The 21,047-nt window shown below is 39.1% G+C and overlaps 1 protein-coding gene across 2 annotated transcripts in view; it reads left to right on the forward strand.

Annotated features, from left to right (window-relative positions):
- The window catches only part of GPM6A (glycoprotein M6A), a 175,213-nt gene that overhangs the window by 140,202 nt on the left and 13,964 nt on the right, over positions 1–21,047 (forward strand). For both annotated transcript variants that reach the window (XM_088132098.1, XM_088132094.1), the window contains 2 exons: positions 10,671–10,863; positions 17,114–17,270. In XM_088132098.1, the coding sequence (XP_087988224.1) occupies positions 10,671–10,863; positions 17,114–17,270 (350 nt within the window). The remainder of the gene's footprint in view (positions 1–10,670; positions 10,864–17,113; positions 17,271–21,047) is intronic.

The following is a 21,047-nucleotide window of genomic DNA, read 5'->3' on the forward strand; positions in this document are numbered from 1 at the left end:
GGCAGGCCATCTTTGGGGAAGACACCCCCGGTGTGTGTTACCGGTGGCGTGTTCTGGCCCTCCTTGCTCTCTCCCAGGTCCTGGCAGGCAGGTTCATAAGGGCCCTGGCCTCCGGCTGCTGCTGCTTAATGCCAGGTCAGTTAAAAACAAGGCCCCCATCATAGGTGACTTGATCACTGAGGAGGGGGCAGACCTGGCATGTATCACTGAGACCTGGCTGGGGCCTGGGAGGGGGTGCCCCTCTTGGAAATCTGCCCAGCTGGGTTTACAGTGTGGCACCAGCCAAGATACCAGGGCAGGGGAGGAGGGGTGGCTGTTGTCATCCGAGAGTCTCTAGTGGCCTTCAGGGGCATTGCTCCACAAGTTTCTGGCTGTGAGACACTGTTTCTTAGGTTGGGCATCCGCGAACAGTTGGGAGTGCTACTACTGTACCAGCCTCCCTGCTGCGTGGCAGCCTCCCTGCCTGAGCTGCTGGAGGCCGTCTCAGGGCTGGCGGTGGAGTTCCCCAGGCTTATGGTTCTGGGGAACTTCAACCTGCCATCCCTGGGACGGTCCTCTGAGGCAGCTCGGGAGTTCATGGCTACCCTGGCACCCATGGGCCTGTCTCAAATTGTGCGGGACCCAACCCGAGATAGTGGCCACATGCTGGATTTAGTTTTCTTGTCTGAGCAATGGCAAAGTGATCTGAGGGGAGATGTACAGCTTTCCCCGCTGTCATGGTCAGATCACGCCCTGGTGACCCTGAGTTTCTCCTATGCCACCCCCCTCCACAGGGAGGCAGGACCCATACAATTGGTCCACCCCCAGCACCTGATGGACGTGTCAGGGTTTCAGAGGGAGCTGGGGGATATTCCTGTGGACCTGCTGCACGGTCCAACGGAGGCCCTGGCTGCTGCCTGGAATAGAGAAGCGGCCAGGGCCTTGGACAGGATCGCGCCTTTGCAACCTCTCTTCCCACGCTGGCCCCGACACTCCCCGTGGTTTACAGAGGAGTTGAGGGTGCTGAAGAGGGTTAAGAGCTGTCTAGAGCGCCGCTGGAGGAAGACACGGACTGAATCCGACCGAACACATGTTAGAGCCGCTATTAAGGCCTACATTGTGGCGATAAGGGCGGCAAAACACCAATACTTCTCCACCCTTATTGCGTCTGCAGAGTGCCGCCCAGCGGTCCTGTTTGGGATCACCAGGTCCCTCCTTGGTAAGGGGGATGTGGTGGTTCTTTTGGAGGGCCACACAGAGGAATTTGCAGAGCACCTGCAGGATAAAATCGCTCGGATTCATTCCAAGTTGGACTCCGAGTGTGGTGCAAGGTCTGGGGAGATACCAGGGGATCATCCTTGCCTAGTTAGCTGGGAACGGTTTGATCCTGTTGTTCCTGAGGAAGTGGACAGGATCCTCCGGACTGTGAGGACCACCACTTGTCATCTGGACCCATGCCCCTCCTGGCTGGTGAAAGCAGCTCGGGAGGTGACATGTGGTTGGATCCAGGCGATGGTTAAGGCATCCTTGCAGGAGGGAGTGTTTCCAGCGCCCTTTAAAGAGGCGTTGGTGTACCCCCTCCCCAAGAAGCCCTCCCTGGATCCTACTATACTGGACAACTTTCATCCAGTCTCCCACCTCCCCTTCTTGGGGAAGGTGGTTGAGAAAGTGGCTTCGCAGCTCCAAAGGGTCCTGGAGGAAACGGATTATCTGGACCCTTATCAGTCAGGTTTCAGGCCCGGCTATGGAACAGAAACGGCATTGGTCCCACTTATGGATGATCTCTGGCGGGAGCGGGATGGTGGTAGTGCGACCATCCTTGCTCTCCTTGATCTCTCAGCGGAGTTTGATACCGTCGACCACGGTATCCTATTGGGACGGCTCAAGGATATGGGGGTGGGCGGCACAGTTTTGTGCTGGTTCACCTCCTTTCTCCGGGGCTGATCCCAATCGGTGGTGATAGGGAGCGAGAGGTCCCATCCTTGGCCCCTCCTTTGTGGGGTTCCATAGGGTTCGGTTCTCTCTCCACTCCTTTTCAACATCTATATGAAGCCACTGGATGAGATCATCCGTCACCCTGGGATGATGTATCATCAGTATGCTGATGATACTCAACTATACATCTCCATCCCTGTCTCCCCTCCATGCCGTGTCTGCCCTCTCGCAGTGCCTGGAGGCTATGAGGGTCTGGATGGGGAACAACAGGCTCCAGCTGAACCCTGGCAAAACGGAGTGGCTGTGGGTTAATGGCTCCCCTGTATCCGGGACGTTGTCATCGTTGGTTCTGGATGGGGTAGCACTGCCCCAGACAGACCCAGAGCATAATTTGGGGGTCCTCCTAGACTCACAACTCCTGCTCGAAGAGCAGGTGGCAGCCATGGCCAGGAGTCCACCAGTTATGCCCTTTCCTGGATCGGAATGCCCTACGAACAGTCATTCATGCCCTCGTTATCTCCCAGATAGACTGCTGCAATGCGCTCTACATGGGGCTACCCTTGAAGAATATCCGGAAGCTCCAGCTGGTCCAGAATGCGGCCGCGCAAGCAATTTTTGGGGTCCGAAGAAGGACCCATATAACACCTTTGCTCCGTGAGCTGCATTGGGTACCGGTTTGCTTCCGGGTCCAATTCAAGGTGTTGGTTATCACCTTTAAAGCCCTACATGGCATGGGGCCAGGCTACCTGAAGAACCGCCTCGCCCCCACAATCTCAACCCGTCCCACCCGATCTCACAGAGAGGGCATGCTTCGGATCCCCGTGGTAAAAGAACTTCGTTTAGCGGGATCCAGAAGGCGGGCCTTCTCTGCTGTGGCCCCCACCCTCTGGAACATCTTGCCCCTGGAGGTGAGACAGGCCCCCTCACTCCAGGCCTTTCGGAGGGATTTGAAGACCTGGCTCTGCTATCTGGCCTGGGGCGGGGAGGGAGGATATCAGAAATGGGGTTGGCTGGTCCCTTAGCGGCCTGGTGTGGCCCCCATCGGCCTCTTGGATTTTTTAGCTTTTTTATTTTTTAATGCTTGGTTTTTATAACTTTTAATTGTATTTATGTTTTTAGTGTGTTGTAAGCCGCCCAGAGTCCCCCATTGTGGGGAGATGGGCAGGGACAAGTTAAATAAATAAATAAATAAAAATAAAATAAATACCTACTCTTGGTTCTCTACCTGGATAGAAACTGAACTGGAATATGACCCTATCTGGTCCTCAAATAATGGACTGTCTCATAACAAGAACTGTTGGTTTATTTGTTAGTGGTCACAAAATTGTTGGTTGTTACCGGGAATATTATGGTTGTAGAATAGAAGGATGCATCCTCTCTTTTTAGATTGCTGTGACAAATAAATAAATTAGACTAACTCACATGGTGGTTTATAGATTATAGGGTCCATCTGCAGGGTTGCTGACTAATTTACCATATATGCAGGCAGGCAGTGTTAAATGTCCATATCTTGCATGTTTATTAGTTGTGGGAGTAAGATGTTTCATTTAAATTGCAATAAACTTAATGTACTGAAAACATATAAAAGCTAATCACAACCCAATTTTCTCTGCATTTTCATAACCATTAATGCCCCACAAATGAGAGTTTTCTGTTTAATGAAATATATGCTATGCTATTAGCTGTCGAGTATATTGATGAATTTCTTTTTGCTGTTTGTGTGCATTGGGCATATTGTGTATTTTAAAAACTAAAATATATAAAGTACTTTTCTTGCCGTTGTAGAAACTGATTTTACTGCTTTAATAGCAAGTCCATTCTCAGCATGTATATTGGTCTAGAAATTGACCAATATAGGCTAAAAGAAAATCACGTCCATTATTTGGAGCTGTATATACTCAAAATATCAAAGTTTAATTTCCTTAAAGAAAAAAAAAAACCCACAAGTATCCCAGTGTTTCAAAAATTATTTGCCACATGATGCAGAGGGCTGGTATTTGAACAAATATAAGTAAAATCCATACTGGGCATGTAGCACAATTAGTTTTGTGACTCCCTGGATTAATTATCATAGAAGTGTCATGTATAAATTAAGAGGGGAGGTGGGATGAAAAGCAGGACTCTTGATACTTATTCAGTGCCCAGCAGTTAAATTTCAAAAGACATCCCTTTTTATTCAGGCTGGCATATAGATTATATAGGTTGTTCAACCATCAGTTCATTGCATCACTGGATATTACAGCCTTGAACTCCAACTGAACTTCTGCTGCTTTGACTTCTTTTTTCTGATCTTTTTCCATTTCAGTCAATGTAGGAGCATCTGGTGGGAATAAGGCCATTGATACTCTCATCAGTCAGGAGGAAGGAATCATTGTATAATTGTTGTTCAGCTCAGTTGAAAAGCTTTCTCAGGTTCCTCTCAATGCACAGAACAGCTCCTTAGATCCAGCGTTGGAGAATTGGTCCAATTCGTGTTTATGAAAGTTTATGAAAATTTCCTTTTATTGATTCAAGAAGTTAGCATTCAGTAGTTCGATGTTTTCAATAAATATAGACCAGTTCTTGAATCAGAAGGTATGTAGAAATACTAATAAGAAATATAAATATTCCAAACTGAGCAATTGCTTTGGGGGAAAAAAAGGAAGGCACTAAAAAAAATGAGGTAATTAAAATTCACAGGTAAAGTATTACAAAATCAGTGATTGCAGGGTTTTTGACATTAATAATGGTATTTATGCAGGCAATTTGGGACACTTTGCATGGCTGAAGCTTGTGAGAGACTTTGTTTTGCAAAAAGCATAATACATTTTGCCACTGAAAATTTAAAAAAGGCTTTGTTATGAAATTTCAGTGGGATAGAAAATGGATCACACTATTTGCGTATTTTATAATATGTTTTGCTTATGTACTTGTTAAAAATAACATCAGTAACTTTGGACTTAAAGAATGCATAAGATGTTATTTTTGTTCTTGTTATTCGACTTTAGAAATATGTAATGCATTTTGCTGAATTATTGTAAAAGGTCGTCGTTCCCATCTCATCTGGGCACATTGACATCTGTAAGTTGATATGTTTGTGTGGAATGAAAAGTGAAGACAGCAGAAAATATAAATTAAATACATTGGTCAAGCATTTATATGCTTAATACTTTCCATAAAAAAGGTTTGCTGTACGTGTGAAATGTGAAAGAAAAGTAGATTTTTGTTCCTACTCTTTCAGATGGAAGCCTAGGCAGACAACTTTTGATCACATCCCACCCACCCACTCCCATCTTTTTATAAAGGTAGTGGGAGGAATGTACTGATTTTTAAAAGAAGGACAATAGTTAATTTAGGGCATGTGCATTATCTCAGCTCAAGATATCTGGTGCATTTTAAAATGCATTTACAATTATGTTCCTTATTTTTAACTAACATAACAAAATCTTTATATTGCTCTGTGGTTGTAATTTAGTATGAATCATATTATTTCTCTCAACTTCCCTGAGCAGTATAAACATTCCAAATACAATGCTACAAGCAGATTATACTTTCAGCAAGTAGGTATTCACTCAGCAATAAATCTTTAGAGAATGTGATTCCTTGAAGAGCAGTATGTAAATTTAACATTAATTGTGATCATATACTCTTTGCTCATCAAGATACATTATACTGAAGTAAATCACAACTTCAAAATTTGCCTTTTATTCAAACCAAATTCAACTTCAGAAATGATGTCCCATGAGTACACTCTCATCAACTAGGCTCTTGTCTCATAGGACATCTCAGCTGATTAATTATACATTCAGAGAGCTGTCTATGATAACTTCTTCAACATGTTCATTCTCTAGAGCTGTTGAGACTATATCTTCCTGAATTCCATCCACCATGACCAGGAATTCTATGAGCAGTTGTTCAGTGTTTCTGGAGCTCAACTGCCTTTAATAAATATTTGCATTTTGTTTTGACATGTCCCTGCCTGCTTGTTCATCATAATTAAACCAGACAAACTCATATTAACAGTAGAAATAATATTGATAAACATCTGATACTTTAACAAAAGGTGGGGCAGGCACCTAATTTCTAAGGGTAGTTGTTTTAGGCTCAACTATTTTTATAGCCAAATCACTGGCTCTAAAGTTGGTGACAGTAATACTAATCAGTGACATAGACTATGCATGCTAAAACACAAATACCTTCACTTAAAGGGATGTGGGATTTTTTAAAGGCTTGTGTTAACAATATTATAATTGTTATGGAGTCCTATAAAATTGGCAATTATTTGTGTAGTTTCATATTTAGTAGAATTAAGTTCTTTGAATCTTGTTGAAAATTTTGCCATTTTTTCATTGACCTCATCCCAATGAATGATATTATCCTACATGGCATTAAGTATTACAGATTCAACATGCAAATCAATTCTTTAAGCATGTTGGGGGTTACTCTGTGTAGAATCTATGTTACTTTGTTTCACGTGATCTTATTTTACCATATTCTGGATTATTTTTATTTATTTGGACTACGTATTATTTTATATCTATCTTTTTTTAAAGTACACTAATACTTTTACACTTATTTTAAAGTACAGAAAGTTTATTTGCCAGATCTAATTTCTTGAATGTATTATAGGGGGAACTTGTATAAGGAATAAACCTACAAAGGGTTTTACAATGATTTTAAAATATTGTTCTATAGGAAAAAAAATTAAATTTTCATTATCTACCTAGACTTATCCTATCTTATTTTGTTCGTTGGAACGCCCATTCTACTAATCTTACTATATTTTTAAACTACTTTTCTGGTCAGTGATATTAAAGCAAGCAATAATAAGTATAGTTTTAAAGGGAGAGATTCCTTTGCAATAATCTGCATGGAGCTTTGGGTTAGGTCTCCTTAACTATAGGTAGTCCTCACTTAACCACAATTGGGACTGGCAACTCTGTCACTACGTGATGTGGTCATTAAGCAAAACATCACGTGACCATGATTGACTTACAACCTCACTTCTACTGTGGTCATTAAGTGTATCACCCATGGTCATTAAGCGAGACATCACATGACCATGACTTGCAATTTTACTGCCAGCTACTTTTTTGGCTCTGCTTGTCAGAAGCCAGCTGGGAAGTGTGCAAATGGTGATCACGTGAATGCGGGACACTGTGACAGTCAAAAATCCCTGCTGGTTGTGAAGCGCCCTAATCTCAATCAGATGAACACGGGGATGTTGCAATGGTCGTAAGTGCAAGGACCAGTTGTAAAGTTACTTTTTCAGTGCCATTTTAACTTTGAATGGTCATTAAACAGTTGTAAAGCAAGGACTGATACAGGGTGAGAGCTCTAGCCCTAGGCCTTTGCTTTTTGAGGTGTGCAAAGCTCGTCTATCTCCCTGCTCCTATTTAACATCTATATTAAATCACTGGGTCGGTTAATCTGTCAGCACAGGGTTAATACCATCAGTATGCTATACTCTGCTACAGGCCACCCAAGTGATGCCACTGAGGTGCTTTTATAGGACATGAAGGCTGTATGGGCCTGGATGGAATAACTGGCTTTGGCTCAACCCTGACAAGACTGAGTCGCTGTGGGTTTAGGGTCCCCCATTTCTAGTGATTTGCCATCTCTCATTCTGGCTGGGTGATACTTTCCCTTTCCAACTGACTATTGCAATGTGGCCTACATGGACTGCCCTTGAAGAATATTTGGAAGCTGCAGCTGATCCAGAATGCAGTGGCACGGGCAGTAGTGGGTGCACTGCAGTACACCCATGTAAGCACCACTGCTGTGTGAGCTGCACTGGGTCCCAGTATGTTTACAGAGCAATTCTTTTTTTTTTAATAGTAATTTTATTAAAAATTACAATTACAATGATAAAAACTAATACAAACTAAAAAAAATGAAAATAAAAAATAGAAGGTGCAGAAAAGAAAAAGAAAATAGAAAAGAAACAGAAAAGAAAGAAAAAAATAAGAATATAGTAAAGAAAAAGAAAATAAATATAAAAAATAAATGATTTCCCCCTTCATCACAAGTATGAACAATTTTAGAAACTTATCACCATCTCTTAAAAATACAACAAATGATCTCTTCTTCCCAAATCTCATCTCTTATCTATAAACGAATCCTTAAAACCTCATCGTTTCAGTCCTGACCAGCAAACGTCTATTAAGGGTTACGAGAGATAACATACCTATATTAACCTTGATCAAATAAACCAACTCTGTATTCCTTGCTTTTACTTTTAACAATCTTGCTCTTTAATTCTTTCAAATTATGTTCTAGAACTTGATTTCTTTTCATTTTTCTCCATCCCTTCTCACAAAAATCTTCAAAGCTTTAACAAGCTTCTTTTGAAAGTTCAATATAGGAAAATTATCCAGATCACTCTCTTGATTTATTATTTGTATATCCCTTTTAATTATTAAGACATCAGCCAGTTTCTTTTATATGTCCAGTGTAGCATCTTTTTCCCTATAATTCTTGAAGCCTGTCATTTTTAAATCCAATTTCAGATCAATATCAGTCTTGTTGGTAAAACCTGTTCCATAACATCTTTTAAACACAGTCTTTCTGTGAGACAGATACTCTTAAAATTAACTTCTGGGTCCATTGTTCAAAAATATCCTTCAATATGTCCAGTGTTAAAATATTTTGGTCCATTCTGTATAATAAATCAAGTGTTCTTGTCCTTTAACTGTAATCTTTATTCCTTCTGTTTCCTCTAGTGTCCAACCTTCAAAGTCTCATCCTATCATGTGTTTTTTTTTTTAAAGAATTCAAAACAAAAGTCTTTTCCCATGGGAAGGAATCTTATAATTAATTCCAAAATCTTACTTCAAATCCATCTGGACCCCTAGTCCATTTGTAACTTTCCAAAATCAAAGTTCTAATCATCCTTTTGCTGTTTATTCCCCCCCCCCCAATTTTGTCCTTAAACTTGTATTTCTTTTGCTAAGGATTGAAGGAAACTCACCTGGTGTTTTCAGGTCAATCCAAAGATTCCTAATAGCTACAAAGCAGTTAACAAGCCATTTCTGAAAGTGATTAGAAAAGGAAGTATGCAAACCCAGTGTCCTTTTAAAGGCACCAACTGTGGATTGAGCAATTCCAGAGCTCTAAACCCACCAGAGACTGCTGTCTTGCAGTCTCCTCAGAAGGAGCAACTGTATGGAGCGCTTGTGGGCAATCTCAAGTCTTCTCCTTGTCCAGAGAGGAATTATGAAGAGCTAGTGTACTTGCTGACTGTTCATTCTGCTGCAGTCATCAGCTCTGCTTTTAGCAGAGCCATTTTCTTTATCCAGTTCACTGTTTCTTTCCCAGAAGTCTAGGTTTCCAGGGCAGTACAAGGTGCTGGTTGTAACGTTTAAGGCCCTACATAGCATGGGGCCAGATTACTTGTGAGACTGCCTATCCTTGCTGGTTTCTGCCTGTCCTACTAGATCTGGCAGTATGGGCATGCTCCAGGTCCCCTCAGTGAAACAGTGGTGCCTGGAAAAGTGTGTCTTTTCTATCATTGCATCTGTCTTATGAAACAGGCTCCCCCTGACCTTTATGGGCAGCACCGACCCTGTTGGCCTTCAGGAAAGTGGTGAAGACCTGGCTTTTCCTCCAAACACTGGAGCCAGGATGTTGATGGAGCTGACATGGGGTTGATTGATACTTGTGAGCTTTATCAGGGCCTCAATGTTGCTTAGTGTTTTAAATGATCTTTTTGATTTTTAGTGTACTGTGTTTTTATTTTGTTTGCTGCCTTGAGTACCTTCTGATAAATGGGTGGCTATATAAGTTTGTTTACTAAATAAATAAAATCAGCAGGCTTATCACAAAAAAGACCTTTGTTTATGTGGTACAAGTCTGAAAAGTTTTATTTACATTGACAATATTAAACATTTATTGCAAAGATGTTACTGTTATTGCAAAGAGTCAAATTTTACTTTCTGTTTGAAATAATCTTTTTAAGGTTCCTACAGAGTTTACTCCAAAAGTTTAGGCAGTATAAAAATAAAGTCTTCTTAGAGACAGTCTTAACTTATGGTGCCTTCATGGGCACATCCATGCAGTTTTCAATGCAACATTGCAAGTGGCAAGCCATTTTCTGTTCTGGGAACATTTTTATTTTTTTCCAGCTGAATGGACTGTGGGGAAAAATAGGAATGGGACTCTGTCATCTGGATGTTGCTTTAAAAACTGAACACAATGGGATAAAATTGGTTGTGGGGAGAAAAGTCAACAAAGAAAGTTAAAGTTCAAAAAGGTCTGGGTCAAGATGTGGGCTACATTAAAAAAAAAAAAATCCAGGAAAAAAGTGCATAATGCATCCTTATGGAAGATGCAGTTGGACGTTGAGTTGAAATGTTGCTGACTTCTCATTCTAACCTGATCTCTCTCTTCCTGGTGATGTCATCTGTCCCAAAGAGCATATGCTTCCCAGCACACACATAGAAGCAAACACTGGTGCAGCATGAGGGAAAAGCAGAAACTCTAGCAGATACAGATTCAGTATGTTTCTTCATTACTGTGCCTCCTATGGCCACTGATAGTAAAGGGGTTGGAAAGAATTCCAGAAGCCATGCTGTGCACAGTTTTCCTACTTTTTTTGGCAGGGGGAGGAGGGAGCTGGTTTCGTACAATCTGACCCTGTTTAGCATTTCAAGATAGCTCAGGTAAGCTAGGTACTGCCACCTAGCTAGGCTTAAATGAAATACCAGAATTGAAGAAAATGTGGATTGTCTGAGGCAAAGGAATATTGTCATGTATTAAGTACCTTCTTCTCTGTTCAGGTTGCTTTGAATGCTGTATCAAGTGCTTGGGGGGTATCCCCTATGCCTCCCTGATTGCCACGATCTTGCTGTATGCTGGGGTTGCCCTCTTCTGTGGGTGTGGACATGAAGCGCTCTCAGGAACAGTGAACATTCTGCAAACCTATTTTGAGATGGCAAGAGCTGCCGGGGACACTATTGATGTTTTCACAATGTAAGTCTCTGCTTATTCTTTTATGACATTGTTTAAATACTATACGACTATAAACTGCTATAAGAATAAATGTAATTGCTAGGCTGTCCCTTTCCACAATATTTATTGCAAAAGCAAGCTAATTATATTATCTTACATTCTGTCAGATAGGAGGAACATAAAACACTTCTCTTTATGTAATTGTTTCTGTTAATGGTTTTGCAGTCCGAAAAGCAGATATACACTAGGGTTAGCAGTGCTTTTAATTTAAAGGCAAAATGCATTTGTGGAAGGATACTGACAATAAGTATGTTTACAACTCTCCCCATTTAAAGTATGATACAGGGTCAAACCAACAGAATAAATATCAATCTGATTGACATCCATCTTTCTCAAAGGTTAAGTACCATGAATTACATAGTGTTCTCTTTCCTGTGTATCCCTAGCTGTACTCTGTACAGTTTAACACAATTCTTTGACAACATACACTATACTCATCTTCAATCTCTGTTGACCAGTCTCAGGCATTCTTCACTCTTAACAGGAAGAGATTGGTGACTTACTGTTACTTGCTAACTTAATAAAATGATTGTCGGGTCCTCTCCAACTGTTGGCATGTTCTTGGGTGAGTTTTTCCACTGTCCTTCGGAGCAGGTAACACCTGTCTGCAATTGCTTAAAGGAGCTGCTTATTTTCCTGGGACCACATGGCTGCCCTCATAAAAGATGTGTTTGGTTTAAAGAGATGCAGACAGGTATGGCATTTATGCCCCCAAACTCTCCAAAGCAGCTCTTTGAATTCAAAGCACTTAACAACCTTATATACACTTAAGCATCTCTTACATCATTGGTAAATCAAATACTTTGTAAAAGTTTGAGAAATATCTACTCATCTTTGTCTTAATATCTATCTTTAATCAGACTAACAATTTAAAGTATTGAATTGTAAATTTCTGAATTTTATTTCTTGTTTAAATAAATGTGTCTATCTTAATTTAAACATTTAAATCAAACTTACTGGATTAAATGAGGATGCTATGTTTAGGAAAAAATCCCTTATAACAATTTGGCTTGACTAAAAATGTTTTTTATTCAGTAAAGATGTAGATCTCGTTGCTTTACACAAAATAATTGGCATGAATATCAGCTATGCAGGCCATATTTTATCCAAATAACATTATTGCAAAAAAAGCTATGTAATTTAGAATAACTGCCATAATACAAGTTCCAACATAGATATAATACAGGTTGCAATCACATCATGAATAGTACAGTAATTAATCCAGGAGATAAGTTTAAAATGTCAGCATTAGTGTGAAAGAATCCATTATTTCCCTTTTAGACATATGTTGTATGAAAACTTGGCTCCCTGAAATAAATTATTTTTCTTTTTCTGGTACTGCCATCATCACTAACAGATGTCTTCTTTGGTCAGCTCTAGATAGTTGAATTGTATAATCCTTTATTATATTGTAAATTCTTTTTTATGTGGCTATTTCTGTTGTGCTTGAAGTATATTGCAGTGAGGAAATGAAACTTACTGGAGTTTTATGTTCATTATTTTAAAGGAAAAGCCCAGTTTTAAATGCATTTTCAGGATAATTATTTATTTAAACACAGTACAAATTATCCAACTCTACTATGTCAGAATTATATTAGTCAGGAAACATGGATAATATGTAAATAACTCCATTATCAGTGATAAACTATAAGTTCATGATTAAAATTCAAAAGGCTGTCATTCACTCCTTCCAATTCCTTCTCTTTCTTTTCCTGGGGAAAATTTAAGCTATAATACCACCAGTGAGAGGAGGTATAAATTGAAACTGATTTGTGAAACATTGGGTGGCTGTTTGTACACAGCGGGATCCATTTCACAAAGCTGATGCAAAAATAAAATGGATGGAAGGGACAAAAAGCATTTTTGCTGTCCAAAGCCCCATTTGAGGGCACTGAATATTTTGCATATTATTGTGAAATATGAATATGAAAGATTCTCAGTGAGGGCTGGTAAGTTCAGGAGTTAATTTACATAAAATGCCCACAAACTGTTTACCAAGGCCCTGATATATGAGCTGATTTCTTGTCTCGTTGTATTCTGTCTTTCCAGACATGAAGTATTACTTAACCTTTTGTAACAATTTTGCAAAAACTTTGATCCAGATGAAAATTGCTTGAATCACTTTCATTGGGAAATCGTTATAAATACTTAATCAAATCCTCTGGCTGGATTTTTTAGCCGGTAGAGCTTCGTAAATTCATAAAATCCATACAATTCATATTGTAGAAGAGTAGGAAGCAAGACTACTGGCTTCAGGCTCAAATGCTAAAGCACGTCAAATACATTCAATATTGTAGTTATGGCTGCGCATATGTACAACAAGGGCAGGGCTTGCTTGCAGAGCTGCTTTTGTCTTTCTGTCCCTCTTTGCCAGCCCACAGGCACAGCTGGAAGTTGTGGCAATTCTCCTTCTTTATTTATCATGCTTTTTGTATGTTGTTGATTGAGCTAATAAGTATAAGGTACTGTTTAATCCAAGGGATCTGAAATCCTTATGACCCTGTTGTAGGCCACTTAGCCAAAGTTCTATGGAATTGTACTACTTGATTCAGTAGACAGAGGTGGGTATCAATTCATTTGAACTCTTCTGTTAAGTTTTAAATTTAGTCACAGAGGTGAGGCACTTAAATGTCAAGTTTATTTATTTAACCAAATTGTTATAATTGTTATACTACTCACTCAAATGACTTCTAGTTGCTATCTTAGTTGTGCGCTCTCGCTCTCTCTCTCTCTCTCTCTCTCTTTCTCTCTCTCACACACACACAGACATGCACACGCACATTGAATTTGGGGGATTCCTTGTCTGTCTGTCTGTCTGGCTATCTATCTTGCTGAACTCTATAATTGCCAGGGGATAGACACAGGGGGACATTTAGGTAATTATAGAGTCTGGCATTATGCTCCTCTCCTTCTTTAATCAGCAATGTGGATTACTTCAATTCCTTCAAAATGTGGTAAGCCAGACTAGTTGCGTTTAGGGGGTCTTTCTGTCATCCTGCCAAGTGCACCCTTAGACTTCTGCTCTATGACAGCCAGTGTTAAGGTGTCCAAGTGCAGCTGGAACACCCCAGTTCAAATAAATAATTACCTGTGGAACCTCTTGGGTGACTGTGGGCCAGTCACTACCTTGTAGCCCAACCTGTCGTGAGATAAAATGAGGAAGAATGCTATGTAGCTGCTGTTTGAAGCTGCTGGAGAAACAGAGGGATAAAAATCTAAATAACAAAAGCAATATCATCATCTACCTTAATGCCACCATTGAAGATTGGGGAAATTGCACTTGGGAAGGCAAGTATTACTCCTCCCTTCTCTGCATGCATGGCAGGCTCCTCGGATTATTACATTTTTAAAAATACAATGGAAAATATGTTAACTGCATCTTCAGTGAAACATATTGCTGGACTCTCATGCTGATGCTTCCATTGTTCTAATGCTGGTTACCTCTTTTTTATACTTCACAGTGTAGCAAGCTATAGTAAATCAGTTGTATTCTTGTTCCATATTAACAGTTAGTAATTAACAGTTACCCATTTGGTTAGGTAAAGTTGTATATCTGTTTCTTTCTGGAACAAGGCATCTGCTTCTTTGTTTAGAATATGGTACATTGTCAGTCACCATAAGGCAGCTTTCATAGGAAATTTTCTAATTTCATGCTGTCTGGTTCATAATTTTTCAATCCCCATGATTTGAAAGCAAAACAAAATCCTAACACCAAACATATAAAATATTAATATCTTCAGAATTCTTCAGCCTTTAATCCTCCTTTAGAGCATAATCAAGCCAAATGGCTCAGTGCGGATGTTGAGACAATACACTGTTTGTATGAATGTCTAATCTTGAGTGCTGTGGAAGTGGCAATTTAAAAATAATTAGCCATGCTAAGAAATATATTCTTTTATTCTGAATTGTATTTATTCAATTGTCTTATTCAACAAAGCAAAATGAAATTATTAAAGATTGTATTCTGTAATAATCTTAACTGGGAAAGAAAAATCTATTTAAAAATGGATGCAGGTTGTGCTATAGAACTGCAAAATAAAACCCTTGAGCATACTGTATCTTGATTATATACAGGTCTCAAGGGAGACATGAGCTTAACCTATATTACCAACAGAGCCTGAAAGATGTTTTCACTATGCTTTGTGAGCTCATCCATTAGTACTTCAAATCAAAGATTTCTGAGGTCATTACCTTTGCTTATTTTCCATTGACACATACTTAAGCACGAGTGAAGTATGAGTTCAGCAGTAATACTAAGTGTGTGAATTTGGACTTGACTAGGAAAAGAGTCCCTGTCTTCTTTAGCATTAATTTTAATAGAACAACTTTTATTAACGGTCAGCAATAAGCCCTTGAACAGGGCTGGCTGTCCCATCAATCAGAACAAGAGAGGTCCCTCAGGCAGCAGATGCTATGGAGCTGTGGAGAACCTTCCTTCAATACCTCCCTCCCCCCAGCAGGGGATTGGGACAGGGACATAGTTATCATGAAAAAATGTGCATCATAACATCACAATGCAAGCTACACTCCTTACATCCTTACATGTGAAATCTGAACACAAGTACAAAAGTCACAATATCATGACACACATTTAATCATGCTCCCCTTTGCCCCACCTATGGATGCTCAATGTTGGGGACTTCTGAAGGATTGGAAAGTTCTGATTTCCAACATTATGAAGGTTTGCTGGAGACATCTAGTAATAAAGTGTCAAATGGGTGGGTAGGTATAGGCATTTATTTTTCTTTTTTCTTTTTAGCATTTGTGGGGAAGGATTGAGAGTAGAAATTGGGGCAAGTGGGCAAGGAGGAAGATTAATATCATTCCAACCTTTAATCCTCCCCTTTAAAAATAAAAACGTGAAAAATGATCTGAAAATCCACCACTGCAGTTTGGCCATCTTTTTGCAACATGTGTAGTCTTAAAATACTGGGAAAGTCACATGTAAATGGTGTTCCATCTATCCTATCCTTTTTTTAAATCACAACCATTGTTAGAAATGTGGTAGAAAGAACTGACCCTATTGCTTTACATCTGCTCTTAGATCAGTTACCCAAAATCAGCCAAATGTTGTGCACTGATGTTTCTGCAAGATAATAGTTAATAGTTAATCAATTCATTTTACAAAACATAAAATAAGTGACGCAGTAAATCATGATAGCAATAGACCTATGGAATAAGTAAATTAAAGAACTTCTAAAGTTTCCCTCAAGCTGAACTTGACAAGTCAGTGTAGTTTTCTGAGTAGGGTTGTATGTTGTTCAGACCTGCTGTAATAAATGCTGGATAAATGAGTGCAGTTATGGAAAGGGTGGTTCTAACAATTAATAATGGAAGTAGGATGGACAATTTTTCCCAGAATTGTTCAGGAGAGTTGGAAAACCATTTGGAACTCTGTAGGTATAGCAAGAGGAGATTTAAAGAGGTGAAACTGAAATAATTGTTCTCCCCGCCCTTCTGTTAATGTTTTTTTTTTTAATTATTAAAAACCCTTCTATTCTAACTTCTTGGCTGATCTACTATGTATTATTACATTGTATGTGTGCTTAGCTCACATATAATGCAGCTTTTACCAACCTATTGTCCTCCAGATGTGATAGGATTGCAATTCCAAACTGTTTATGTGGGCATCATGTTGAAGCAGACTGCACTAAGACTTTTTAAAAAAAAACAAAAAACACCCCAATGCATCTTGGATATCCTTATGGAAACTGCTAAAGTAATATGAAAAATTAGATATGCAAGTTCTGTATATATCTGGATCACCAAGCAACTGATAGTGAATGAGGGGCTTAGTCTTGATCGCACAACTGATTTCTGTAGATCTACCTGACTCTTCCAACAGCTGCTGGTTGTGTTACGCTGACAGTAATAATAAATATCCAGTTGTATGGTTATTTGGAAAGAATGTAATGTGTGCTCTGAATAAATGTGGATATTATCACAACTGTGCTTCATTTGTATATGCCATTGCTGTGTGTTTGTGTGTGGACATGTTTTATGGTCTCAGTCGTATTCTTTAGCATACATGCCGTAATAGCTTTCAGTGAATAGACTCTGTTTCCCATGTTCTGCTATTCATAAATGAAAATCCATAAATGATGTATTGTTATGATAAAATTGGATATCATCTAGAAAAAAAAATTGAGAAAAATTCTAATAGTTTGAATATCATGAAAGCCTCACTAACATTGAATTCTATTAATTTCAGGATTGACATTTTCAAGTATGTGATCTACGGAGTAGCCGCTGCCTTCTTTGTTTATGGCATTTTGTTAATGGTGGAAGGATTTTTTACCACTGGTGCCATCAAGGATCTCTATGGGGATTTCAAAATCACCACTTGCGGCAGATGCGTCAGTGCCTGGGTATGTTAGTCTGACTCTTGATTACACGGCTGTCATAATATGCTAACTTCAGCAGGGACAAGGTGCTTTAATTTAATTCAGACAAAGTTACAAACTTTCCGTAGACTAAAAATCTCTCTCAGAATGCATGTGTAGTAAAATAGTCTTAGGGTTAAGATTTAACCAAAATTTCAAGTGTAGTGTTTTCAAACACTGTAAGGTTATCAATTAACAGCTGTGTGAAATAGCGATAACGTTTTCATCCATTCATCATCGGGACTATTTATTTATTTATCATTTGTACATTATTTTGTTTCAGAAGAAATGTTACCCATTTGATAATTTTATCCATATATTGTAGCTCTCTCTTGTCCAGTCTTAAGGCTTGCTGGCTAGGAAATCTGGAAGCTGTACAATACTTCCAAAATATCAAGAAGGCATCAGATTGGGAAGGTTGCTATAAACCCTTTCGGCAAACAGGACTATGGATGCGTTACTTAATTGATTACATTAAAGATCTGTTACATTAAAGATACTAGGCAGTTGTGTGCTGGAGCTAGCTCATACTGGTTAAATGTTCTGGGATTTTGCAGGCCGGTTGAGAGCAGAGCTGAGCCGTGGTGCCTAGTGTGCTGATAGGCTGTTTGGCAGCTAGTGACATGGTGCCACGCGGCGGCAGCAGCGGACCTGGCAGAGCCAGTTGTTGAACTCATATCAGTATACTACTTATGGAAGCATTGGATCAGATTCACTTTGTGGGTAACTGGGACTTGAGAATCTCCATAATCCACCATTCATAATTATGAATTTTCTAATAATAAAATGTTTAATAATTTGGTCCATAGGAATTAAGATTCAGAAAATGGCAAAACAACGTGAAGGAAGTTTCAGTGAAGATGTACTTGGGGGCGGGGGTTGCACCTGAAAAGAAAAAATGCTTCTTAAATTGATTAGTGTGGGGAAATAAAGCTGGAAAACATCTTGGAAATTTAATGTAGGCAAGTTCATAATTGAGGGTTAGTAAGATAAATGAAATAAAATCTGAACCATTATGCATCATTATAGTAAATAGTCACTTGAGTGCAATGGAAATATAAAACTGTTTTTACTAAGACTAATAGGAATGGGTTTTTTAATTAAATGAATAAAAACAGAAAATATAGCTTCAAAATATACTCCTTCCAGAGCCTTTTTTTTTGCTTTTACTTTAGGCTTTTATGGATAGTTTTCCCTTAGTCCCTTGCAGAGGTTCTGTGGAACCATTCAGGTTTACAGAACTCAGTATGAAAACCCCAAGTATTGGGGTTACCAGAAAGGTGATCTGCCTTCAGATCCTTGTCCTTATTCTCACCATTCATGAACCCAGGACTCTTAGCATCACCTTCCTTGATGACTACACAAGACAGGGAAAATCTGTTTGATATCAATAAGGTAACCCAGGGTCATGCTATGTAGGGCTTGATAGGTTGAATGGGGTAATAAAATATTGGCAACCAGTGCAGTGACCAACGCATAGGTGTTATGCTGTGATAGTGGCACTCACTGGCAGCAGTCTGGCTCATATGCTATGTATCAGCTGTAATGCCAATTAATTTTCACAATGTCACACACAGTGCATTGCAAGAGTCTACACCAAAAGAGAGAATGGCCTGAAGCACCATTGCCAGGGCTTTCTGCTTTAGGAAAGCCTGCAATTGGTGCACCGGTCTAAACTGGACAAAAGATTCCTTATCCATGGGGATCTAGCAGAATCCTGAATCTAGTAGAACCCTCAGGTCACAGGGGAGAGCAATCACCTGAACTGAATTGAAGCCAATCAATATCTCCATCCTCCTAGAATTCAGTGTGAGCTTGTTTCATCCCCTCCAGTCTCTAGATCCTGGATTAAATCTCTACAGCATCTTCAGCCCAGCTTGGGGTAAAGATGTATGTCTATAATCACATTACTACGGATGCCTTATCCCAAACTGATGGACAATCTGTTCTAGTGATTTCATGTGGATGTTAAAGGAGAGTGAAGAAAGCCTTTTAGGACCCCTCACTGGAGCAACCATGGGTTAAATTGCTCCTCCCTTTATGACTGTTGCCTGGAACCATCTACTTATGGAGGAATGAAACCACGTTAGAATTGTGTCCCTATCCCAGCCCTTCTAGGAGGTCTAGAAGGATACCATGGTTGTTGCTATCAAATGTCATTAAGAAACCTAAAATGAGTGCAAGGATCACACTTCCTCCATCCAGATCCTGACAACGGTTATCTACCAGAATGACCAATACTGTTTATATACCATGTTTGGTTCAGAAGCTTGACAGAAGAGATCTAGTTAATCTACTTCATCTAGGATCATCTGTAGCTGACAAGCCACCCTCTTGTCCAAAATGCTCACCCAAAAGGGAAGATTACACTACCTATAAGAGTATGGATCAGATGAATTAATATTGGAATGTTCAAAGGTTGAATTGGACAAGTATATGTAAGACTAATACAAGATGCTCCATTTAATTAAATGATGAAAAATAACCAGTGTTTGGCCTTAACTATAACAATTATGCTATCCGAGGGGACAAACTTACAGCAATGACCACAGAAACATCAGATTTCAAGCACTAATTTCTCTTTTTTGGACAAATATTAACTCAGCAAGATATTTACAGTATCTTTATAGTCACTTATAGCTGCATTTGACAAAAATGGGAAGCCATGAATGTGGTTTTAATTTCGAAAAGTAGCTCAAGAAGAAAGAAATTGTGTGTGTTTGGGGAGAGTATTTTCACTGGTTTTATTTTTTGTATGAATACCACATTAGTTCAGTTGGCATATAAAAACATTGTGTCAGCCTTATAAATTTAAGTGCAATTTGATAATAAAAGGCAGTTTTTATCCTGCAAATTCTCTACTATCATGTAAGTTTCCTGACATGTTATTTTACATTCCATATTCAAAAGGAGTGTATTCACAAATACAGCCTACTTTAACTTTATTTTACTTTATGTTTCTGGTTCATATCTTTGATTATCAGTTTTTCAATCTCAGAATTCAGTAATTATTTAATAGAATCCATTCATTACACATAGTGTTTGCTTCAGAAAAGCTTGCTAAGTAAATACTTTGGATTTCTCATCTGGGTTCTTAGTCATTCTGTTTTTACTATTATTACTTTTAGTAGCATTCTGTGACAACTTAGTCTCTCAGTAAATTGATTTTACCACTAAGTTGTTTCCTGCCTTTTGTAATAAATTTGCAGACACTGTTAATCATGAGATATCAGTGTTGTCATTAAGACAGTGTTCTGTTAGCCACATGCATCCTCCTTTGAGCTGTTCACACCAATTTAATAATCTGATACATTTTAGTACTGGTACTTTGCAGGTTTTGATGTCCTATATATGCACAACTCTGCACATACAGAAAAGTACAGGTACACTTTTTCTGCAACTACTAACTGTCTATTTTCCTGAACTTAACTGAAGGACATAATGATCCTAGAATAATTTGTTTCTGTTAAATTGAATGTTCTGACCTATGACTTTCTAAAGTGATTTCTTTCTTTTTTTATGGTCAGAGCCATTCACAGTTACAGAATTTTTCCAAGTATACGAGGTGCATTGAATCCTTGGAAATCCTTGGAAAATTATAGAATTGTTTTAAAACAGTAGCAACAACAATAAACAAGTAGCAGTTTACTCATAGGGTAGGACCCCCTATATATAAGAAGCGTATGCGTAGCCTAGAAGAATTGTGACTACTGTATAAGAATTATAGAACTATAATAATGCAACAGATATCTGTACATAAAT

This window comes from Python bivittatus, unplaced genomic scaffold, assembly GCF_059951505.1.
Source record: "Python bivittatus isolate LINGU-HERP-01145 unplaced genomic scaffold, Pbiv_v1 ctg000070_np1212, whole genome shotgun sequence".
Taxonomy (NCBI): domain Eukaryota; kingdom Metazoa; phylum Chordata; class Lepidosauria; order Squamata; family Pythonidae; genus Python; species Python bivittatus.